General features: G+C 39.4%; 1 protein-coding gene across 2 annotated transcripts in view; it reads left to right on the forward strand.

The window, feature by feature from the left end:
• Positions 1-897: 897 nt before the first annotated feature.
• The window catches only part of LOC114524193 (methylmalonyl-CoA mutase, mitochondrial-like), a 47,218-nt gene continuing 29,325 nt past the window's right edge, over positions 898-18,790 (forward strand). For both annotated transcript variants that reach the window (XR_003687083.1, XM_028545328.1), the window contains exons 1-3: positions 898-1,051; positions 12,366-12,482; positions 17,839-17,970. Coding sequence is in view for 1 of the 2 variants with exons in the window: in XM_028545328.1 (XP_028401129.1) it covers positions 1,001-1,051; positions 12,366-12,482; positions 17,839-17,970 (300 nt within the window). In the remaining variant the exon portion in view is untranslated. The remainder of the gene's footprint in view (positions 1,052-12,365; positions 12,483-17,838; positions 17,971-18,790) is intronic.

Here is an 18,790-nt window from a genome sequence, read left to right on the forward strand (position 1 = left end):
TAATGCTTTGTATTGAGATACTTTTATATTTCAATTAAATTAACAAAGAAACAATCGATATCTTACAAGGAAAGCTAAGGAGTGGCGGATTGTTGGCTTTTCAATGGTTTTGGCAAATCACAACATTTACTCACAGAATATGCTTCCCAAAAAACATTAATAAAACTTTTCTCAGTTTAATTAATCTATATAAGGCTTTCATTCATTTAAAAAATTGATAGGAAAGAAAATTATGCTGAAAAACGTACGAAGTTGAAATATTACTAATATATGATTATGAAATTTATAAACAAGTCTCAATGCACGTATAAAAGAAACCTTAAAAAGAACTCTATAGGAAAGCTGGCCAAAAAATAAAGGACAACTAGTGTTAAAGCATTTCGAAACTAAAAACGAAACAAGAAACACAAAACATAAGGTGGCAGTATATGAAAATAGCTCAAAATTAAACAAATCTGAAATGCGTAGTTGAATTTATGGCATAAAATGCATATTTACTCACACGTACAGTCGGAAAATGCGGCACCCACATCAGGTAGATGCAGAGAAACAAATTCTCAGTAAAATTAATCATTTTTTTCCATGCTTGTGCTCTCAAAATGAAAATGAAACACGAAAATCTGAGGGTTTCGGGAACGTCACTCCCGGTGAAAAACAATGAGAAAATTTTAATGGCCGCCCGAGTTAGGAGACTGAAACTGACGTACTAAGCCACCGTGACTATAGCGCACAGAGATTATAAATAAGTGTTATTTATAATCTCTATGCTATAGCGCTTCAATTTCGCCATCTTTGGCTTCACTTTTTGCACCCAAAGTTCTTACTCCAGATATATGTGGAGCCCTGAGTCCTGGGCCCTGTAGCCTGCAGCTTTGCAGCTTAGTAACCTGGCCGTCCATTGTCGACACAAGAAAATGGCCTCGACCACTGGCTTTGACTCAAAACAATCTTGAAATATGATAAACAAATTTTAATAGCTATACAAGGGTTAACTGGAAAGATGTTCTCATGTACGAAGTCACTTAGACGGTTGATTTCCCGACCACTTCGGGTAAGTTTTAGGAGTAAGTTTAAATAACATTTAGGAGCAATTTATAGCAGTGATCAACTCATTCAATTGTATGTGAACGCTGTACATAATATACATACATGTATAATAGATCATTAGAACAGTTTCAGCTTTAACGCATCAATTGATTATCTCTAGCTACAACTGATCATTAACAACTAACATTAGTCCTAAGGCCTGGTTGGAGTATAAAATCCAGTGTGGTGCCAGTGGTGGGTCTTAATTAGCAGCAGCTATAAAACACAGGTCACAGGTTGCAGGTCATGAATAAAGCCTTGTTCACACGAGTGAAGTAAATACAAGCATACCAGGGCCCATTCAAATGAAGCCAACATCACACAACATGTTGGTGCAACAATGTGTTCATACGGATGCAACAACAGTATAATATTTATGACCTGCGATTCATGAAGTCCCTGTGTTTTGACCCACTCGGTTTAATATTAATTATTGCAGGGTTTGTTTCATCGTTTTAAAGCGATTATCAATTCTTGAAGACTTTAATTCTATTTGTAATAAAACATTACTGAATATTTTAATATAGAGAGTTAGAAACAAAGTTTATGACTTATTCTTCACAAAACACAGTTATCTTAAACATTAATCCTGGTACATATATTAGGGCATATGCTACTGTAGCTCTTTTGCTAACAAATTTCACATAATTACATATACACTCATTCCCAAAGGGGTTGTCCCTATATATAAGGCAACTGTTGAGACATACAGTATCCGTCACCCAGATATAAAATACTAACAACAAGCTACAAATCTCAATATTTAATCAATATAAGTATAAGTCGCCTTCGCAAGTCACATCACATTTTAAGCCCATCTCTCAAAATCACTACCCAAGCCCATGTAAATAATGTTCTACGATTGGTTAAAATTAATTGGATTAGTAATTACGTAACTACATCAAGGTCAAAGGTTAGCTGTATTAGTAATACATTAGTATATAATTCAATGAAAGTTTATATTGCCCCATTAGTTAGGACACACACCCCCCATGCATGTTTTTGCTAATAAGTGTATGTACAAAAAAGGAACTAATGTCTTAACTTTAACGTCCTAATATTGAATTCTCTCAGATGGTCACTCTGAATTAGCTATTTCCGTAATTTTCTCCTCTGCTTTCTTTGCCGCTTCTTGCTGTGGTCGGAATGGTCTGGCTTCCAGGTTGAGATTTTGATCTTCTGTAACCGGTGGTTGGTTACATGACAATTCCAAGGGATGTAGGTGTTGTACAGGCCGGTCTAAATGCCTATTCGCTGTCTTCAACTGAACTCCTCTAACCAAGCCATATCTCTCGATAACCAACTCTTGCGTGATTCCAAGAGGCCATCTTCCACGGTTCTTTTCGTCCAACTTTGTAATGACCACTTCCCCAACTGCTACCTGAAACTTTTTACGCTTGTTATTACGGTCTTCGTTCTCGTAAGGAAGTAATGTACTCTTTGGTGCAGCGCTTCTATCATGCATCCTTGCATGCTTTCAGATACTAAGCTCTCTTTCTAAGATTCTCGATATCTTCACGCCAGGGTTCTGGTTCCGGTATAAGGTTGGAATGAAACGGGAAACAGGAATGACGACCAAGTAAAAAGTGGCAATTCAATGTCATCTTCGGGCCTGCGATTAATCTGTACTTTGACATCCAATTAATATGACTTCGCTCAACTCCTCCCAGCCGAGATTAGCTGCTTAACTGCCTAATTGTACATTGCTTGTTTGACGACCCAGATGAGGCGCTCAAACCGACCACCCCACCAGGGAGCTTGTGACAAATTGAACTGCCATTTGATTTCATAACCGTGTAGGTGGCCCTATATTTTCTCATCGGTTCTATTAAAGAGAGCGGAGCGATTTTGCAGCTTTGATAAGGGTAGCACCATTATCCAAGTAGATCTTCTTTGGTCTTCCACGCCTGGTTACGAACCGCTTCAGCCTTGGTGTGCCAGATTGGCCTTTGCTTGGCGGATAGAGCGCGCTTGTAATAAATTGGTCCCGCAAACTCAACTATTACTTCAAATGCCGTCTCTCAGATGACTCAGTCTGGTGGTAGATTCCCAGGTGGGGGCATATGAAGAGCCGTTGCTTGGAATCTCATAGATATATTGGATATCTACGCTCGATTCTCCATCGACATTCGATTGGCTCTTTGTGATTTGGTTGTAGGTTAATAAGTTCTTTGCGATATTGCTGGGAGATAGGGTTGGGCTTGTTTCACCCGTTGTATCCAAGACGCTTTCGTCTCTTTGATTTCTTCCACTTTAAGTGAACCTTTTCTCTTCTTGCGGTGTCTGCAGTTGTGTACGAACCGATGAACGCACGAAGCGATGTACCTTAGAGCTTTTGGTAGGCTGTACTTCTCCAACAGGTTGTTGAACACGTCTACACTAGGTTGGCATTGGGCCACCTTGATCACTTCCTTGATGATCTTCGCTTCCGTTTTGGAGTCAACCGATGGACCTGTCACGAAGTTCTCAGGCTACTTTGATCGGCGAGTCAGTCTGGTCCATCCAACCATTGCGGCATCACGTCTCCTTCACTGCTTGCCAAATCTGCAGGATTCTCTGAAGTTAGGACATGTCTCCACTGGATCCCGGGGTGCTGGTTGATCTTGCTCACCCGGTTGGACAAAAACTGCTTGTATTGTCCGTTTCCTAGAATCCAGTGGAGTGCGACCGTGCTGTCTAACCAGGCATAAAGTCCTGGAGTGGGCAAGTAATCTAGAGCACTCTGCACGTTGAACAATAGGTTTGTCGCCAGATGCGTCGATATAAGTTCGAGGTGGGGTATGGCCAATCGATTTTTCGCTGCGACAAGACGCTGTGTGACACCACAAGACGCTGTGTGACACCAGAAGGTTGACAGAAAACTGAGTAAACTGCAGCGCTAACACCTTTAGTACTCGCGTCGTCAAAGGCGTGTAACTCTAACTTTGAAACTGGATGAAATTTAGGTTCATTTTATGAATAGTTTGGCATCTTTGTCCGGTTAGCAGACAAAGTAACGTGGCTAAGTTCAAAGTGAGATCTTTTAGAGTAGTCTGCTCTACTGAATCGAAGGTTGTCAAATAGCTAAGCAGTTTATTTACGTCCCAAATTCGAGAATACTTTGGCAAACAGGGTCTCAACTCAAATACACCTTTTAAGAATCTACAAACAAGAGGGTCTTTCCCGAATGAAATCCCTCTATCTGGTATAATAGTTGCTGAAAGTGCTGACCGGGCAATGTTTATAGCACTGTATCCCGCTCCCGAATTGAAACGTTCAGTAAGGAATTCAATACATTTGGCTGTCCCAGGGTTACGAAGCGGAAGTTTCTGTTGACTGCAGAATTTGTTCCATCGTAACAAATATGAGCTGTATTGCTCTGTCGTACCTGTACGCCATGAAGCCAAAATAATGTCTTGTGCAGCATGTGATAAATTTTGGTATACTAAATTTTCCCTGATAAGAGGCAGACCATCATTGATAACTTTTTGTACAGAGGATGAGTTTCTTCCGGGTGACTTGGTAGTTGTAATAAGGTCTTTGATGCTTTTAGATGTATTGGCGGCTTTTCCAACATCGCAAGTGCCTTTGGGTACCATGGTTGGGTCAGCCAGTTTGGCAGCACACACACACCCCTCGCTTTGTCTTCTCTTATTTTCTTCAGCACACTCCCTATAACGCTGAACGGGGGAAAGGCATAAAACATTTGGTCAGACCATGTAAAACTAAATGCATCCACAAATGATGCCTGGGGGTCTGGTCGGTAAGAGACGTATTTGTCAAATTGTTTGTTAATCCTTGAGGCAAAGAAGTCAATGGTAGGCGAAAACTCTAGTTCTTTTAGGGAATGTTGCAGGTAATCTCTATTTAGCATCCATTCAGCCGCTTTTTCATTCCGTCTAGATTCAAAATCTGTAATAAAGTTATCTTTCCCAGCTATATGCGCTGAGCTGACCCATTTCCCCCGGGTAATGCACCATTCCCAAAGTTGTTTGACTAGAGTGTTACATTTTTCGGAATGGCTGGTGCCCATATTGTTAATTATACTAACTGAAGAAGTATTGTCTGTCATAATTCGGATGTGTGTATTTTGTTTGAAATTAGCGAACGTTTTTAAACCCAAGAATGCAGCTAGCATTTCCAAATAGTTGATATGCTCCTTGGCCTCAAAGAAAGACCAGAGTCCGCCTGTGCTAATGTTTTGGCACTCTGCCCCCCAACCCTGACCGGAGGCATCTGTTGTAATAACAAGGGCTGGCATGTCCATTGAGATTGGTTTAAATGATTTTAAGACATTGTGAGACCATCAGGTCAATTCAGAGATAGCTTGATGGGATAATTTCATTTTGGCATCAAAATTACTATTATTAGAAGTTACAGCTGAACTCTTATCTCTTTCGAGATGGCGATAGTAAAGCGGGCCATACAGTTCCCCTGAAAAACTTGAAACTAATTTTCCCAAAATTTGCCACTTCTTTTATGTATTGTAATCTTCTTTGATGATTTTATGATAAGTGCTTCACAGTCTACTTTTAGAGCTGTGGCTTTGTCTCGTGTTAAGGTAACAGTTATTAATACAGAATCAATTTCAAATTTCAGGCACTAATTTTTCACTAATTTTTAAAAGAGTCACTAATTTTTGGCAAGGTAGGAAAATAGACTTTTCAGGATGTACTAGAAGGCCCAGTTTTGTAAACATATCCACTTTATCAACTATGTTAGTTCGGCATGCATCATGCAACGTTTTCCCTTTTAGGTAAAAGTCGTCTAGATGACCTGAAATAATATGCCCTTTTGTGTGCAATAAAGCCAATGGAGGTTTAAAGATTTTTGTAAATTTTCTAGGCCCGCTTGATAGGCCATTGGGTAAACAGGTAAATCGAAAAGTTTACCATTCCATTGGAACTTTAAGTATTTACGATCACTTTTCCTGATAGGTATAGAATAATATGCGTCTTTGAGATCGATACATGCCATGAAACAGTTTCTTTCAACAAGCTTTGTTATGGTAGTTAATGAATCAATTTTGAAATGGAAATATGATACACATTTGTTAAATTCTTTAAGATTTAATATCACTCTATGAGTGCCATCCTTTTTTGATCTAGGAAAAATGTTGGAAATAATTTCATCTGGCTCATGTGCCACTGGTTCTACAATATGTTTAGTAACCATTTTGCTGACCTCATGTTCAATTATCTCCCTTTCTGCACTGGTAAATTTAGTTTGTGCAAAATGATGCTGATGAGGCATTTCTGACAGTTCAATTGTCATGCCCTTTATATCTGATAGGATCTCTCTGTCAGAGGTGATACTAGTCCAGGTGGAAAAATAATTTGAAATACGCCCTGCTTTTGCATTGGCACAAAGTCTGGTTAAGCAATCCTTTAAAACAGGAACGAGTGATGCGGCTTCCCGCCTCGGTAAAAATCCGACTCGGAGCCAGCATTGTAATTTGACCCGCCCTGCCCTTGGCGCCAATTCCGTCTGTCGACGTTCTTTCTCGCCTGATATGTACTTTGCGAACGCTGTGACGGGCCACGAGCTTTGCTGGTTTTGATTACCTGACCTACATTACTGGTCTCTTTGGCGTCTTTTAACCTTTTTGGTAGATCATCCCCAAAAAGGAACTTGCTTTGTTGGCCATGGTTCCCGCAAATGGGGGCATACTCCGGCTTCAAGACCGACTTTATTTTATACCTACGAAGACTTGCTAGCTCATGACAAGCGTGGCCAAGAAAAGCTACCGAATCGACTTGTTGAGTCTGTAGTTCCTTTATGTTAAGCTCGTTTGCCCTAGTGTTACTGAACGCTTGCGCCGTTTGTATGGAAATAAGGGCTGCTTTCCTTATTGCCTCCTGTATGTGTGAGGTATTCAAACCCGCCCGTTGCTGGTAGTATGGCAGTTTCGACCATATTTCTGGGTTCACGGTCAGTGTTCACACTGCTGGACAATTGGCGGGTCTTTTGTACTTGTCCTGAATCTCTTTCAGTTTTTCAGGGCCAAGCTTTTTATTCCATCGTTTCTCGACAATGGCAGCCAACTGTGGCTTGATTTCGTCACACGTTTGCTCTGAGTCGTCGAACAGTTCCCCTAGATTTTTAAGTGCCTCCTCAGTGGAGTCGTCGGCATTACCAGTGTTGTTTTTGTTGTCGACTAGCAACTCAGAAAGATTATCTCCATCATCGTCAGCATGAATGCTTATTTTATCCGTTTCAGGGTCAACCTTATCGCGAACAATTGTTCCCCGGTCGAACTTGCGAGCTTTTGACCTGCGACCGTCGTCGTGGTTATCGCTATCGTCGCTGTATTCCGAACCGGAATTATTTCGACCGCGTTTATTGCAGCTTTGCTGAGCCTGGGGGCCTTCAACGTCTGATTGTTGAAGAGGACTGTGTTTGCCCTGCGATTGTTGCTAAATGGCTCCCAGCACTTGAGACATTTTGCCCATAGCTTGGTTTATTTCTGCTAAAGTGTGGGCAATAGTGGGTGCTTCATGTTGTTGTAGGTTCCCTGAAACGACCTCATGTTCATTCAATGGTCGCGAAGGCGAACTCGGCGGGTCGCCGTTTGTCGTCGTCATGTTTTCTAAAGAAAACACCTAAAATGCAAATTTCTAAGCACTATACTTACACAACCGTTTTACAATTCTGTAATGTGACCAATTCCTGTGTCAGTACCACTTTTGCTTTGGAATAAAAGAGAATATTCAAGTTTCTTAGCGAAAATAAGATAATTTCTGATCAACAATTTTGTGAACACTGATCAGCGAAACACGTGCGCGCTTCTCATGTGTCTCCGTAGTGACGTGACTGATGACGTAGTAGAATTGATGACGGCCTTACACCGGCGTGGCATACTTTCTGTTAAGGTGGTAATCTTAACGGTCAAAAGAAATTCATCCTAGGGACAGTCTTTACAGCAACGCATAAATCATGGACGCTTTAAGAATGAATTCCTTTCCTGCACTATCCCCTTGACATTGTCCCACAGATTTTCAATAGGGTTAAGGTGTTTTGACTGTGCAGGCCAATCCATTTCTGTCACCCCCTCTTCCTGAAACCATTGTTTGACTATATCTTGGAAGGGTGGCAGGTTGCATTACATTATTGAAATATTGCTTGGAATAAGATAATTATCCAAAATGCCTATGAAGCTCTATCCTATATTCGCTTCTTTTTTATGAATTTGTATCTAAACAGTTCTTTTTTACCGCTAGTGTACAATAAAAGATTGATTGTTACGATTCCTGTTACATACGATAATAGCAACATTTGAGCAGTTCTTTTTGACCGCCAGTGTATTTCATGGTATTTAGTAATTAAAATAATTTACCATAACACTGACTATAGACGAGTAACTTAACTTCCAGAAAAAGGTAAGAATCTTGTCGTATTTTTGCCATTTTTCACAAAAATATGAGGGTAAACTTTGATTCTTTAAAAATTTACGGCTGTTGCGAGTTGCTATGACTGCAGTGCATGTTTCCACGTGCAGAAAAATATTTCCATACTTTTCTCAAATTCTTTTTCTCACATACCATGTACCCTTCAAAGCCCCCAAACCACATAACATTTCTAACAATCATTAACTAATTTCGTTTAACCGAGGCGAGGGGTTGCTGTAGTATGTAGCTACTATAGCGACGAAACAATCCATTCGACAATGACATAAGGAGAGCAGCCGTTATTGAAAAGGAACAGCGTTAATTTAAACGTATCTTTATCACAAATTGTTTGCGATCGACGATCGACAAGCTTTTCAGAGGCCTGTCCTAGACAAATCATGCCCTATTAACGAATCGACACAGTCTGTTTACGGATCGTAAACGAACAGTTCATTCCATACCAATGGTACGGATCGACAAGCTTTAGAGTGGCCTGTATAGCTTGGCCCATCTTGTGCTTTTTACCAATGGAAAAAATCTCTTTACGGATCGTACACTAACAGTCTATTCGACACCAATGGTACGGATCGATAAGCTTTTCAGAGCCCTATCCTAGACACATCTTCCCTATTTACGAATCGACACAGTCTGTTTACGGATCGTAAACATACAGTCCATTCGACACCATTGGTACGGATCGATAAGCTTTTCAGAGCCCTTTCCTAGACACATCTTCCCTATTTACGAATCGACACAGTCTGTTTACGGATCGTAAACAAACAGTCCATTCGACACCATTGGTACGGATCGACAACCTTTTCAGAGGCCTTTCCTAGACACATCTCGCCCCATTTACGAATCGACACAGTCTGTTTACGGATCGTAAACTAACAGTCCATTCGATACCAATGGTGCAGATCGACAAGCTTTTCCGAGGCCTATCTTAGACACATCTTCCCTATTTACGAATCGACACAGTCTGTTTACGGATCGTAAACGAACAGTCCATTTGATACCAATGGTACGAATCGACAAGTTTTAGAGGGGCCTGTAGCTTGGCACATCTCCTTTTTACCAATGGACAAAATCTGCTTACGGATCGTAAACCAACGGTCCATTCGACACCAATGGTACGGATCGACAAGCTTTACTGTGGCCTGTAAAGCATGGCACATCTTATCCGAATTACGAATTGACACAGCCTGTTTACAGATCGTAAACGAACAGTCCATTCGATACCAATGGTGCGGATCGACAAGCCTTTCCGAGGCCTATCGTAGACACATCTTCCCTATTTACGAATCGACACCGCCTGTTTACGAATCGTAAACCAACAGTCCATTCGACACCATTGGTACGGATCGACTAGCTTTACTGTGGCCTGTATAGCTTGGCATATCATGCCCAATTTACGAATCGACACAGTCTGTTTACGGATCGTAAACGAACAGTCCATTTGATACCAATGGTACGAATCGACAAGTTTTAGAGGGGCCTGTTGCTTGGCACTTCTCCTTTTTACCAATGGACAAAATCTGCTTACGGATCGTAAACCAACGGTCCATTCGACACCAATGGTCCGGGTCGACAAGCTTTACTGTGGCCTGTATAGCATGGCACATCTTACCCTGATTACGAATCGACACAGCTTGTTTACGGATGATAAACTAACAGTCCATTTGATACCAATGGTACGGTTCGACAAGTTTTAGAGGGGCCTGAAGCTTGGCCGCACATGTTATCCTTTTTACCAATGGACAAAATCTGTTTACGGATCGTAAACGAACAGTTCATTCGATACCAATGGTACGGATCGACAATCTCTTCATCGCCTTATCACACATCTTGCCCTGTTTACAAATAGACACAGTCTGTTTGGGGATACAGCTGCAACCATCACAATCTTCCAGCTCCGCAACATTAGAGCTCCATCTATGAAGCGTAAACTTGGCATCATCAAAAATCTTAATCGCTTTGGTTTTCTTCTCTCTGGCAAGTTCCACTGTATGTGCTCCACTCAATAGGTCATCAACATACATGCATCGCTTAAGCTCTGCCTCAATCTCTGGCATCTTGCTCTCTCAAGGTGTTGCTCAATCACTCCCCAGTAGAAACGGGGATGACGTCAGGCCGAACAGGTCGCTCGTTAATCTATAAATATGTGTCTCAGCTTCCTGTAAAACCCGAGGGCGTCCCTATCTTGTTGTTTGATCCGAATCTGCAGGAAAGCCTTCTCAATGTCTCAATTCAGGGCTACAGGAAAGGATCGATGACGGTCAAGGACGTCCCACAGCTTGTTTTGGAGAGGTTGGCGCGGGTAAAGGCATTTATTTAAGGATGGTGCGCTTTCGCCAGCCTGGCAAGGGCATGACTATACGAATCTTTCTACTTTGTCGAATCACTGGTTTATGTGGCAGTTAAAACTCTAGCCCAAGGATACTTTGATCTTTATGTTCTTCGATTACAACACGATTGTACTCGGTTGTTATCCCTTCACGGTTTAATTTCTTGGTTAGCTTGTTTAAGCGAAGGCTTTCTTCTTTATTAGATGGTAAGGGAGGATGGTTCCCTCGCCAAGGAAGCCCTGTCTCGTACCATCCCTCGGGGCTTCGCACTAGCTGCTCCTTAAACTCATTGTAAACAGATTCTTGATCATGTACCGACGTGTCAGTAAACCCAAGTACGTTAAGGTGACATAACTTCTCATAATCATGCTGTGAAGTCTGTGTCAACAACATTTGGCTGCGATCAAATTCTTTACCAGGGGAAATAATGAACCATCCTGGCTTTGTCAGTGGTCATCAACAGACAACAGTTCGCTCTTATTTACCTTGATTAAGTCTACATGCATTTTGAAATCACCGTCCCCAGATTCAATTCTCCCATATGTCTCAAGGCGTTCAACCTTCGTTTTCATAAGCATATCGATCTGCCTTGTTTGATGTCAATTGATTTTTGATATGAGATTTTCCAGTCCCAACTTCTGAATCGAACTCCCAACTTCTGAATCTACCAGGATCACCATCCCTTAACAGTCATAAGCTTCTTCTCCTCTTTTGGTTGATCACAAATGGACGCATGAATGCCGTAGATCGCTTACAATTCTGACATTATAGTTTTCTCGCACAGCTCGCTGCCTGGTGGGCTTCACCCATCACAATAGACACACCCACGATAATGAGGTGATTGAGAGTATACGTAATACTCTCAATCACCTCATTATTTCGATTTAATTCTCTCAACTACCCGTTTGGAATTATCGGCAATACTTGCTAGCTCTTTTAATGCCTTTAGATGACACTCCGTTGATGATTGTTTGTCGAGAAATCTTCTCTGTTTTGTTTGATTAATCTAGAGTTGCCTCAGTAATTCCGCTCGAGCGTTTGTTGTTTTTTCCTTAAACTCGCCATAAGATTGCACGTTCATGCTCTTGTTCGAGCGTATTTCGCTACATCCCGTCGGAGGTACCCCGTGTTGAGAATTATCCGTTGCCCAGATATAAACTACTAACAACAAGCTACAAATCTCAATATTTAATCAATATAAGTATAAGTCGCCTCACATTTTAAGCCCCTCTCTCAAAATCACCACCCAAGCGCATGTAAATAATGTTCTACGATTGGTTAGAATTTATTGGATTAGTGATTACGTAACTACATCAAGTTGAAAGGTTAGTCGCATTAGTAATATTGTAGTATGTATTTAAGGAAAGTTTGTATTAGTTTCGACACAACATTGCCATTCTTGCCATCTTGGTTACCAGAATGTGATCAATGTATTTAATACCGGTGTTTCAAATTGTTATGTACCTTGTGCTAAAGTTTCACTCAGCAACTACTGCATGTGGGCTTGGCAGAGGATTTTCTCTTAACCAATTTTTTAATGTGTCATTTTAATTTTTAATATTGGTAGGTTTTATTGCTTCGTCAGCGTCATTCAGCGCCTTTGAATCCAGAATGGATTACTTTGGCTACTAAGCAACTTAAAGGTGCTGACCCAGAGAAGCTGTTGACATGGAAAACTCCAGAGGTATGGAATATGTCAAAACAAATTGGATTGCCTGCAAATAGTGGCCATTTAGGCATATAGATATCTCATTTGGACTTCTTTATTACTAATATTAAAAACCACTAGCTAATTAGTTGTTTATCTTCCACTTCAATTACACCCCTTGTATAATTAACAGTAAATATTAATACCGTACATTTATTTAACTTTTTACTCCGGGCGTGAGCGACGGAGTTGAAAATTCGCCTTGGTTTTGTTTTGTTTTGTTTTTTATTTATTTTTTATTTTTTTTCGTCGTCGCAAGTGTGTTTTGGCGCGAAATATACTAGTATTTGAAATATGTATGTGACCGTATTTATCTACGTCACAGTTTTGTCTTCCAAGAGTTGTGGTGCACAGCCTTGGCTAATTTTCCGATGCGCGATTTGATTTCGCTCGCATGACACGGCAATTACTCCAAGAGGAACAAATAAACCGTTCTTTTGATGCTGCTCATTTAAGTTTAGATTGAGTTGGAATCAGAAAATATTTAATTAATTTTCGCCGTTTAACAAGATGTTGTCGTGTATGGGCCCTTTGACACGTCGCAGTTTGCACAGGATTGAAGATTCAATATAACTATATAAGCTCGAATTCCAAAGGCAAAGTGTAAAAACAAAGTTGTTACACGACCCCTATTCTTTGTATCTTTCAGCGGAATCGTCGGGACCGTAGGGGGAATAGCCCAGTAACATATACTAGATTAGAACCGCAACAATGACTTCTTTGCCTTATAGAAATTATTAAAAACTGTGCCTCCGGCTCGTGCTGTTGCCTCTCACACTAACTTCAACTAATGACTAATCACTATTCACCGCTTCCGAGTGTCAAGTGTCTAGCAATTAAGCATTGTTCATTGTTTCACAATGTTTCCTTGTTTAGTTGTGCAACGCCCGCGTGCATAATTGCTAATAGCTATAACAAAGTGAACGTATCATGCGGTTTATACTAGGTTACCTGCAAGGTAGGGATTGCTGCGAGCATTTTAGGGTCCAAGTGAACTGTTATATGAAATGTTAGTAAACTAAATCCGTTTTAACTAATAGTAATAGCAGGTTTAAAACACGTAAAGTGAACCTCTATTGAGCGTTAACTCGCTGGGGCTGTACATGAATTAATACCTGTTAGCGAGAACACTGTCAATGACGTCAATATGTAGGTCAATATATGCTATATCAACTTTTATCTCGAAATTGTTTTGAAATAGGCTGGTTTATATTATGATTTCGCGAGTAAATTTGCTATAAAGAAAAAAGATTTATAAATGTTCAATTGCCCAAAGGATTTGTAGATTGCACTCGGCAAAAACGAATCATCTGAAAATAGCCATTTTACAGTGTCATGAACACCAATTTCCCCGGTGTTGGATAGACCCGGGAGTGTTTTTCCCGCTGTCAAGGGTAACTGAGGAGAGAACGCTGTCTTGCGAGTTACAGCTCGTTGAAGTCAAAGTCTTTAGAAGCAGCTAGTTTTAAAAATATTTTAACATACGAATCACGACAGGAATATTAACAATAATAGTAATATTAGGTAGAATTTTGCGCGCGTATATATAGCGACATTTTCCCCGCAACAAAGTTGAAAGTATTGTACCTTTCAGTTTCCGCGCGGAAAACATTGTTTGGGCGCAAAATTCCGCCTAGCGAAAATACAGGCCCTTAGCAGTAGCACATGCTTAACAAAATAAAACATTTTTAGGTAACATGGATATTTGTTTTTGAAATATGCTATTTGTCTTTGTTGTAAGAGTCCATGTAAATGTTTGGCTTCATGTGAAGAGTAACAAAACATCACTTAATACTTTGAACTTTGAACGCGCTCGAGAAGACGTGTAATCAGAAACCACGTGAAGATCCGGTAAAAGCACTAAATATCAAAAACATTTAGCTCATTGTAAAATAGGAATAAAAACATATGCCTATGCTTACAGTAACCTAATATAAAATAAGTCAAACATTGCACGAATCTGAGTGATTCAGTCAGGCAATTTAGACGATCAATTGCATATTTTATCTGCGACTGTGTCATGTTATTCGAGATGTTATTAATTAAACACGACTCGCAAGCGTCAAGCCGCGTACTTGAAACATCATTTGATGCAAAATATGGAAATCAACAAAACAATGCAAATGTCAATGGATAAAAAAGACTTTAAGGCATTTGTATGTATGAACGAAAGATGAAAATATCTTACCTTGAATAGTCAAAATAGAACAGAAGCTTTATGTAACAAAAATTTGAAGACCCTGTCCTTCGAAATCAAAAAGCACATGGATATGAGGGGGTTAAAAATTTGTGTTCTACGCATCAAAAAGCGCACGACCACAATTTCTTGCGCTAAATAAAATTTAGTTCAGAACCCCCTCTCTGCACAAATTAGACTGCTGCTACGCTCGCTCGCTTCAGGCTCGCTCGCTCCGCAGCAATAACAAAGTGAAGGTATCATGCGGTTTATTTAAATTTTTGAACAATTGAACTTCTCTACTTTTTAAAGTGCGATGTGCTTTTGAATGTCGCGATCGAACAACATTTAGGTTCGCAAGGCACCTAAATGAGTATGAACTGTATTGTTTATGGTCAGTGTAGAAGACTGGCACGTGCACGGCACACCGGAGTGAACGCCAGAACAGGCGTCTTGTTTAATTTAAGTAAGGATTAATTCTGCTGCATGTAAGTGGTAGTTGTTGTTATGAAAGTTAATCCTAATTATGACTGTATTGTCGATACACACACTTTTGACACGGAGCACCTTTGACTGGAAATTACGTGTTTCAAAATGCTGTTACACTGCTCCCTGGTTGCTATAGATTTTGTTATAGGTTTTGTATAAATTTTGAAGATAAAAAATATCCAATGGTTATATTAGAAATCTAAAAACCTGGGGCTGTTAGATTATTTTTATTTATATAATGTTTTCTTTGTTCGATCTTTGTTTTAGTCACTTATGTAATTTTAGATTAATGAATATTTTAGACTGTGTTACCTTTGAATACAACTTTTTAAAATCCAATTGGTTACAATGATAAAAAATCCCCAAAACAGGCCAAATAATGTTTGCTGGATGAGTCCTAATTCAAAGCATGTCTATATGGAAAACAAATTGTGATTACATCAGTGAGTATACAAACAGTAACTTAATTATCCCACAGATAAGATATTATTATATACTTAATGCATTCATGGAACACATATCATGTAGTAATTAATTTTATAACATGAAAATTTAAGGCTTCCATTCAGTAGCCAGTGTCGTAAACATGTCAGGGTGAATGATGTGATAGAATATTTCTATTTGTTTACAGTCAACAATGACTGATTTGAATACAGAAATAAAGGCAAATTTATACAACCGGACTATTTCTCATTGGTGAAAATGACTCGTTCACGACAATTACGATTAAATAGAAACTAGAGAGATTAATGAGCAATTATGATGAATAATGCAGGGGGGAATACTAAACAGGACTCTGCGGCTCAGATCTTGAATAGCAGAATAATGTTGTTTTTGACATGTTTGTCGTAGCGCGTAACAGGGTCAAAAGTTTTTCTCTCGCGGATTGCGGAAAATGTTAAACAGGATGTTTTTTCTTTAATGGAAAAACGAAAGATAAGCCAACCTATTACAGTCGCGGCAATAGAAACTTTCCGAAAAATATCAGGGAACTCATTTGCTCAAATTTTTCAGCCGGCTTACGTCAAATATTTGAAACTCTTACCTCCCGGTTTCGAATTGACCAATTATATGCGTCTATTTATTTTATTATCCAATAGTATTAGAGATTCGTCAATTCGAAACCAGAAGTTAGGAGCTTTTCAAGTTTTTCAAATGTTTGATGACCTCCGTAAGCCAACTGATAAATTTTAAAAACTGAATTACTCGATATTTTTCGGAACGCTTTCGGAACCTGTAAATTTTATTTGAAGGCAAACGGAAAGGTTTAATTTCAGCTAAACTTCGTAAATGCCCACCTACTGAAACTGAAACTTTTTGGTCAAAGCATGTGTATTTTAAACTATGGAGGCCTAAATCTAACGAGTATAAAACTAATGATAATAATAAAACTAATAAACGTACTATTACCCAGGGGCCAGTTGTATAAAAGGCTAGTTAACTTTTAACTGTAGTTAGTGACAGTTATACCTTCGTCACAGAGACATGGTTACCTGGTTAGCCGAACGGTTGCCAGAAGAGGCTGTTACAGTAATTGTCATTAGCAGACTACAACTAGAAGAGATTGACCTACAGTAATGGCCAGCTAGGGAAAGGGGCAATTTATATTAACGATACAGTGAGCCTTTCTCGCGATGACGAGTATGCCGCCATTTTGGGGGTACTTTTTTTCAAAACCGTGAGCGCAATACCTCGTAACGGCGACTGTCTTTAATTTTTGGCTGAGTTTATTCTTCAAATTGTTTGTTTATTGTAAAAAAATGCTTTTCATGTTGTCATAATTTTTTAAACCTATTTGAGAAAATTGGAAGTCGTTGAACAACCAACAATAAGGGAAAATTATAGCTACTTGATCTAAATTTTACCAACATGTTCAACTTATATATATTGCTAACATTCTAAATTCCAAACGTAGCTATATAGCCACTTTTTCGTATACATAACTTGTAATTTCCATTGTAATTTGCCTGTTCCGAAATGGGAAATATCTTCATAATAATAAAAGTATAATAAACGGAAAAATAGCACACCTGGGCTTATTCATCGAAATTTGTCGTCCCCCCTATCAGAAACTTGCCTCCAATAGCTTACTACCATTAATTCTGTGGGCACAATTCCGATTCGGCAAGTCTAATCTTGAAGTTAACTTTAGCTTGTTAAAGGTGTCTTTGATGTTTGCGGTATTACAGTAAAGATATCTCGAATACCGTATTTACTCGAATGAGCGCTGCTTCCGATTGAGCGCTGCCTCCGATTGAGCGCCGCCCCCGAATGAGCGCCGCACTATTTTTTTTTCAAATTCGGCGCTTAATCGACGCACTGTCAGAACGCGACTCGCTGTCAATATGGGGACATTTGGGTACATCTAACTTTCAAATCCTTTTATTTAAAGTTCTTGTTACAATTCACAAATGATATTTTTTAAAGAGCGCCGCCCTCGATTAAGCGCGGCATCTGAAGTTCTAAAAATTTAAAGAGCGCTGCGGCGCTCAAACGAGTAGATACGGTAGTAAGAGTATTATGTGATATTACCACGGTCGCTGTTTGTTATTTGTATATAACTAAAACTAGTATTTGTTCATTTTATATTATTTTTGATAAAAAATTGCAAGTATAAATAGAGATTCTATCAATCTTTGGAACTCGTTGCATATTACATTTTTTTAGGGAATCAATATCAAACCGCTGTACACCAAAGAAGATACTGTTGGACAAAAAGATGAAATCCCTGGTCAATACCCTTACACACGAGGACCATATCCAACCATGTATGCCCAACGACCGTGGACCATCAGACAGGTACAAATGTACATTGTAAGCTGATATCGCACGTTGCAAGATACATCATAATCAGTGATAATTTCCTGTATATTTAGCGAAATTGCTATTTGAAATCAATATTTTTCATCATCCTCTTTTTAAACGAGGTCTTGCAAGCGATCAAAGCTTATTGTCTTACTCGTGCTGAGTTCGAGCATTTAAAAGCGATTGGGACGAGCATTCGTCACGATGTCGCCAGGGGATTAAGATCTAATTAAATTATTTTCTATTCTTGTTGAATTGAAGTCGTGGAATGTTTTACGATTTTATCGTGAGTTGAAATAAAAAATCCGCTTTTCTGAAATGTCTGATGACATTTTAAGTTCGAATAGTCCGAATTTGACCTCCGCATTCTTAATTGTAATGTTTTTCTTATACAGCTACAATCGTTGCAACTGTTTGCTGAGTTCGCACGCTGGCGCGACGCTGACGATCGATAATCCATCGTTTGATAATGCATGTTTATTCTTATTAAGAGGAGATTTTTTAGAAAGTCGCGTATTTTTGCCCCAAATCGCTCAAAACTTAGCAACCAGGCCTTCGCTAAAATATGCTTCGCAGCCATTTTGAATTTACAAGTTTGGTAACGTTTTCGTGTCGAGAGACAGCTGTTTTACTAACTTTTGGAGAATTTCAAAAGGCGAAAAGCTCCTTGAAATAAAGAAGAACATCAGGTGAGTGTTCGTTTAATTTTTTTAGTATTTTGAATAATATAATTTTCCATGCGTACATTTTTGTTAGTGCGAAGGAGTGACACACAGGCACACACTAAAGTATAAACAATTAAACATATTGAAAT

The sequence above is a fragment of the Dendronephthya gigantea genome, unplaced genomic scaffold (assembly GCF_004324835.1).
Source record: "Dendronephthya gigantea isolate DGI-Jeju-01 unplaced genomic scaffold, DenGig_1.0 000030F, whole genome shotgun sequence".
In the NCBI taxonomy this organism is placed as follows: Eukaryota; Metazoa; Cnidaria; class Anthozoa; order Malacalcyonacea; family Nephtheidae; genus Dendronephthya; species Dendronephthya gigantea.